The sequence below is a fragment of the Pseudonaja textilis genome, chromosome 5, assembly GCF_049901715.1.
Source record: "Pseudonaja textilis isolate UNSWEBS1 chromosome 5, rPseTex1.2, whole genome shotgun sequence".
NCBI classification, from domain to species: Eukaryota; Metazoa; Chordata; class Lepidosauria; order Squamata; family Elapidae; genus Pseudonaja; species Pseudonaja textilis.
In genome coordinates, this window is record NC_141994.1 from 74,490,566 (window position 1) to 74,496,565 (window position 6,000).

Genomic DNA, 6,000 nt, shown 5'->3' on the forward strand with positions numbered 1-6,000 from the left:
CCTTCTGTCCGTCCGTCTAATCCTTCCTTCCATCTAATCCTTCCCCTTCCTTCCTTCCTTCCTTCCTTCCGTCTAATCCTTCCTTCCATCTAATCCTTCTTCCTTCCTTCCTTCCTTCCTTCCTTCCTTCCTTCCTTCCTTCCTTCCTTCCTTCCTTCCTTCTGTCTAATCCTTCCTTCCATCTAATCCTTCCCCTTCCTTCCTTCCTTCCTTTCTTCCTTCTGTCCGTCCGTCCATCTAATCCTTCCTTCCATCTAATCCTTCCTTCCTTCCTTCCTTCCTTCCTTCCTTCCGTCCGTCCTCTAATCCTTCCTTCCATCTAATCCTTCCTTCCTTCCTTCCTTCCTTCCTTCCTTCCTTCCTTCCTTCCTTCCTTCCTTCCTTTCTTCCTTCCTTCTGTCCATCCGTCTAATCCTTCCTTCCATCTAATCCTTCCTTCCTTCCTTCCTTCCTTCCTTCCTTCCTTCCTTCCTTCCTTTCTTCCTTCCTTCCGTCCGTCTAATCCTTCCTTCCATCTAATCCTTCCTTCCTTTCCTTCCTTCCTTCCTTCCGTCCGTCCGTCTAACTTCCTTCCTTCCATCTAATCCTTCCTTCCTTCCTTCCTTCCTTCCTTCCTTCCTTCCTTCCTTCCTTCCTTCCTTCCTTCCTTCCTTCCTTCCTTCCTTCCTTCCTTCTTCCTTCCTTCTGTCCATCCGTTCTAATCCTTCCTTCCATCTAACCTTCCTTCCTTCCTTCCTTCCTTCCTTCCTTCCTTCCTTCCTTCGTCCGTCTGTCTAATCCTTCCTTCCATCTAATCCTTCCTTCCTTCCTTTCCTTCCTTCCTTCCGTCCGTCCGTCTAATCCTTCCTTCCATCTAATCCTTTCCTCCTTCCTTCCTTCCTTCCTTCCTTCCTTCCTTCCTTCCTTCCTTCCTTCTCTTTCTTTCTTTCTTTCTTTCTTTCTTTCTTTCTTTCTTTCTTTCTTTCTTTCTTTCTTTCTTTTTTTCTTTCTTTCTTTCTTTCTTTCTTTTTTCTTTCTCCCCTCCCCTCCCCTTCCCTCTTTTCTCTCTCTCCCTTCCCCCTCTCTTTCCCTCTTTCTTAAGATTGACAAGTTTGGAGATTCCTGGCTGAGGACTTCTGGGGGTTGGAATTCCACAAGTCTTACGGTTGCCAGGTTTGGTGACCCCTGGTTTAGGAATAGAATAATGGGGTTGGGGGGGGGGAGCTTGGAGATCTTCTAACCCACCTCCCTGCTCAAGCAGGAAGCCTTATATATCATTCCAGACGTTGGGTTGGGTTGGGTTGGGTTGGCTACCAAGAATGGAAAACATCCTGAGCCAATTCGAAAGACCAGTGGTGATGGGGACGCCATGATTTTTGGCCCCTCCTGGTTGATGTTCTCAGGGTGGCACCTCTTTTGCCTCACTCCTGGAGGGGGAAGAGGTGACCTCACAAGAGGCTGTGACAGCAGCTGTGAAGTAGCAGCTCACCAAATTTGATGGCCACCCCCCGGAGACCCACAAGAACATCCAGCTCCACCCTTAACAGCCGAAAGGAAGACCGACTGGCGGATTGTCTCTATGCCGCTACGAGAAGAGGGTTCAGGAAGGGAAGCCGGCATCTGTGGTCCCGGTCAGAGGAGTCTCGTGGGTAGCCGGGCAGGGCCACGCTCTTGTCCCGCTCAGCCATGGCGCGTCCACTTAACATGGACACCCTTCAGCAGAACTTCTGGAAGGAAGAATACGAGAAGGAGATCGTGCTCCGTTTCGCCTGGCACCAGAAGTACGGCGCCCTGGTCAAAGCCAAGCAGGAGGGCTTACGGGAACGCCGCAAGAAAGCAGAGGACACCACCCTCCGCCTGCCCTCTGTCCGGCCCCCACCCCCAGTCAAACCCAGCACTCCCCCTCCGCCCCTCCCTCCTCCCCCGCCCAAGGTAGTCCAGCCGCTAGCTCGGCAACGGGACCTGACGGGGCTGGACAAGGCCCTCCTGGAGATGGAGATGAAGCCGGCTCCCCGCGAAGTGCGCAACCTTCTCTACCAGGGGATCTCCCACGAGGACGAGGGACGTTACCGCTACTTGAAGCTGCGCCTCCTCGTCCCGCCGGAGGAGAAATACACTTTCCCCATCACCACCAACTTCACTTACGGCTGGCAGATGGGTGAGCGGTTGGGCAGGAGGGGTACGGGGATGCATCTTAAGTCAAGGGGTGTCAAACTCAAGGCCCGGGGGCCGGATCTAGCCCAACAGGGGCCACCCTGGAAACAGTGAAGAGCTGGTCTGCGGTGCTTCTTGCCAGCCAAAATGGAGCTCGGGAGGGCCACTGGCGGCCTTCCCGAGCTCTGTTTTAGCTGGCGCAGAGGATTGCAGGAGGCCATCACAGCTGAAAACGGAGCTCTGGAGCCTCTTTTCATGGACAGAACCAGTGGTGGGATTCAAATTGTTTTACCACCGGTTTGGTGGGCGTGGCTTGGGTGTGCTTTGCCTAACACCGGTGCGCATCTTTCCCCACACCAGCTGAGAGGATAAAGGAGAAAAGCAGCTGGCTGGGCGCGTGGGAGGGCTGATCTGTGCTTTTCTTTTTCCTCTCAGCTGATTGTGAGAGGGTTTTTTTTTCCTCCTCAGCTGATCGTTGGAGGCTTTTTTCCCTCAGCTGATTGTGGGAGGCTTTTTCCCTCCTCTCAGCTGATTGTTGGAGGCTTTTTTCTCCTCTCAGCTGATCGTGGGAGGCTTTTTCCCTCCTCTCAGCTGATGTTGGAGGCTTTTCCCTCCTCTCAGCTGATCGTGGGAGGCTTTTCCTCCTCTCAGCTGATCGTGGAGGCTTTTCCCCTCCTCTCAGCCTGTCATGGGAGGCTTTCCTCCTCTCAGCTGATCGTGGGAGGCTTTTCCTCCTCTCAGCTGATCGTGGGAGGCTTTTCCCTCCTCTCAGCCTGTCATTGGAGGCTTTTCCCCTCCTCTCAGCTGATCGTGGGAGGCTTTTCCCTCCTCTCAGCTGATCGTTGAGGCTTTTTCTGTCCTCTCAGCTGATCATGGGAGGCTTTTTCTCCTCTCAGCTGATCGTTGGAGGCTTTTTCCTCTCAGCTGATCATGGGAGGCTTTTTCCCTCCTCTCAGCTGATTGTGGGAGGATTTTCCCCTCTTCTCAGCTGATCATTGGAGGCTTTTGCCCTCCGCTCAGCTGATCGTGGGAGGCTTTATTTTTACTACTGGTTCATCTGAACCAGTCTGACCCAGTAGCATACCACCACTGGATAGAAGGCCACCCCAGCGTCGCCCACTCTTCCCCTGCCCCCGAGGTCAAACACAATCCTGATGCGGCCCACAATGAAATTGTATTTGCCATCCCTGATCAAAGTGGACAGACGGAGGATCCACCCGGAAGCCACACGATACAGGGTCCGGGGTGAGAAAAAAAAGCAAGATTCTGCATTTAGGCAGGAAGAAAAAAACCCCAAATGCACCGAGGTAGAATAGGTGGTAGGTGGCTCACCGCATGAAATTCGGCGGTGGAAAAAAGGAAGCACAACCAATTTAGGCCAGAAAAACCAAATGCACAGGTACAACCTAGGTGGTCCCTGGATCAGTAGTAGTAACGGGGAGAGGGATCTTGGAGTCCTAGTGGACAATTGCTTAAGTATGAGACAGCCGCGTGCGGCGGCAGCCAAAAAAGGCCAACGCAATTCTAGGTTGCATTTACAGAGGGATGGAATTAAGGTCACGTGAAGTGTTAATACCGCTTTATAAGGCCTTGGTAAGGCCACGCTTGGGATATTGCATCCAGTTTTGGTCACCACGATTCACAAAAGATGTTGAGCCCGGGAAGAGTGCGGAGAAGAGCGACAACGAAGATCAAGGGGCTGGAGGCTAAAACATGGAGAACAGTGGCAGGAATTGGGTTTGCTGAGATCAGGCAGCCGACACCAGCAAGTTCTAATAGGTTCAGCCCAGGAACTCTTCAAGTGTAGCAACTTTTTAAAGGCTTGTGGACTTCAACTCCCAGAATTCCCCAGCCAGCTGAAGTCCACAAATCTTAAAAGTTGTCAAGTTTGGAGATCCCTGGTTTAGCCCAACCAGAAGAAGGGTGAGGAGTGACTCGACAGCTGTCTTCCCATAATCAAGAGCTTGTCACGGGGAAGAAGGGGTTGTCCTTGAGGGCAGGACAAGAAGCAATGGGTGGACAGCTCATTCAAGAGAGAGCCAACCTCGAATTAAGGAATTTCCTAATTTCCAATTCATCGCTTGCCTCCTGGAGTTGTATTGTTCCGTCATTGGAGGTTTTCAAGAAAAAGACCATTTGTCTAGGAGGGTGTGAGGACTCCTGCCTCGAGCAGGGAGTTGGACTAGATGACCTTCAAGGTCCCTTCCAAGCCTACAATTCTATGAGCCACTCCTTGGTCTTCTCCTAGCCCTGCCCGTCTAGGGCCTGCTTAGGGGGAAGGACTTTCACCTCAAAGGGGACACACAGCTCCCTTGTTAAGGTATTGAGATTTAAGAACGGACCAGAAAGCAGTAAATTAAATGTTAGGCTGATGCAGTGAAGATGAATTAGCATTGGTATTGCCCTTTTAAGACTAAGAGTGGGCCTTACCCCTTTAAGCAGTGTTTATATAAAGCAGCCATTAGAGGGTATTTTCTCTCTCCTAGTGTCCGCAATCCATTGCAGAGTTGTCCATGTAGAGTTAAGAAGATTGACTGCTTGTCAGGTATTTGTATATTTCTGTATATGTCTTGTATATAAACCATGGTTAATTGTCAAAGTCTCTGTCTGCTGCGTTTTGCTCCTGGGTTGTCTCATAATAGTAGTCTTGCTGCAAATGCTCTGACATCCCTCCTCTTGTTTTTCTCTCCTCACCCCTCAATTTGTATCTTCCAGGGAAAATGGCCACCTCCCACGTGGCCCCCACCGCCAAGACCCGCACCGACAGCTTCTTCCGAAAGAACGGCGCCTTCTCTCTGCTGCATCCTCGGGATGTGGCCCTCTGAGTGCCAGTGCCACAAAAACCAAGACTATGAGATTACCTTGGTGCCCTGTCTCTTTCCTTGGCTGGTATCTCAGGTGGCTTCTCAGGATGATCTAGAGCAGGCAGGGGTGTCAAACTCAGCTTCATTGAGGACCGCATCCGGGTTGTGTTTGACCTCGGAGGGGGCTGGGGTGTGTGTCCAGGGGGCACGGGCAGTTTTATGTCACTCATCGAGGCTCCATTTTTGGCCGCGACCGCCTCCTGCAGCCCTCTGCCGGCAAAAACGCTTCTGTCTCCCAGTTTCCGTTTTCACCGGCAAAAGGCTGCAGGAGGCCGTCACGGCAAAAAACGGAGCGCAGGAATCCCACGTGTGCGGTCCTCCTGAGCTCTCTGTTTGCTGGCAGCAGCACCATGGGCCTGTCCTTGGCTGTTTCCTGGGCGGGCCCACAGGCCAAATCCAGGTGGTAGGATTCTACTGGTTCGGACCGGTTCTATAGAACCGGTTGTTACGATCCTGCACCGTTTGGAGAACTGGCAAACCCTGCTCCTGGCTGGCCCCGCCCTCTCCACCTGCCCTTCCCCTTCCTGCCCTCCCCCTTATCGCACATGCGTGACATCACTGACCGAGTTCTCCCCACCCAGTCACTCCTTAAGGTATTTTTTCCCCTCCCAACGATCAGCTGTTATCCCCTTCGCTGTCTTACTGCTTCGCCCAAAAACGGAACACAGGTTGTGTATGCGTGCTCCCCCTGCGCTCCGTTTTTTTTTTTTTTTAACCTTCCTTTCGGTTGTGAGGGTCATCCTCCTCTTAACAACCGCAATTGACTCCACAATTTCCTTTGTCGGTTTGGAGGGTTGTAAAGCAGCCCAGGAATTCTGGGAATTGAAGTTCACACATCTTAAAAGTTGCCCCAAGGTTGCAAAACAAAACAAACCACATGGATTTAATGGATTCCTGGTGAAGACCCTTTTCTAACTCAATACATCGTACAATGCCGTGAAATAAAACAGCAACACGCAGCAACAAGAACATACTGGAACTATTGCCTGGTACATGATGGATC

General features: G+C 51.7%; 1 protein-coding gene across 1 annotated transcript; it reads left to right on the top strand.

Annotated features, from left to right (window-relative positions):
* The first annotated feature begins 1,058 nt into the window (after positions 1-1,058).
* On the top strand, positions 1,059-5,113 carry SPMIP1 (sperm microtubule inner protein 1). The gene is made up of 2 exons (XM_026724574.2): positions 1,059-2,137; positions 4,849-5,113. The coding sequence occupies exons 1-2, from the start codon at positions 1,666-1,668 to the stop codon at positions 4,956-4,958; spliced, it is 582 nt and encodes a 193-aa protein (XP_026580359.2). The 5' UTR covers positions 1,059-1,665; the 3' UTR covers positions 4,959-5,113.
* The last annotated feature ends 887 nt before the right edge of the window (positions 5,114-6,000 follow it).

What these genes read in the sequence shown, in the direction of transcription:
- SPMIP1 (XM_026724574.2), top strand. Translation starts at nt 1,666, where the DNA reads ATGGCGCGTCCACTTAACATGGACACCCTTCAGCAGAACTTCTGGAAG. An exon ending in CACTTACGGCTGGCAGATGG is followed by an intron (nt 2,138 to 4,848) that starts GTGAGCGGTTGG and finishes TGTATCTTCCAG; the next exon opens with GGAAAATGGCCACCTCCCAC.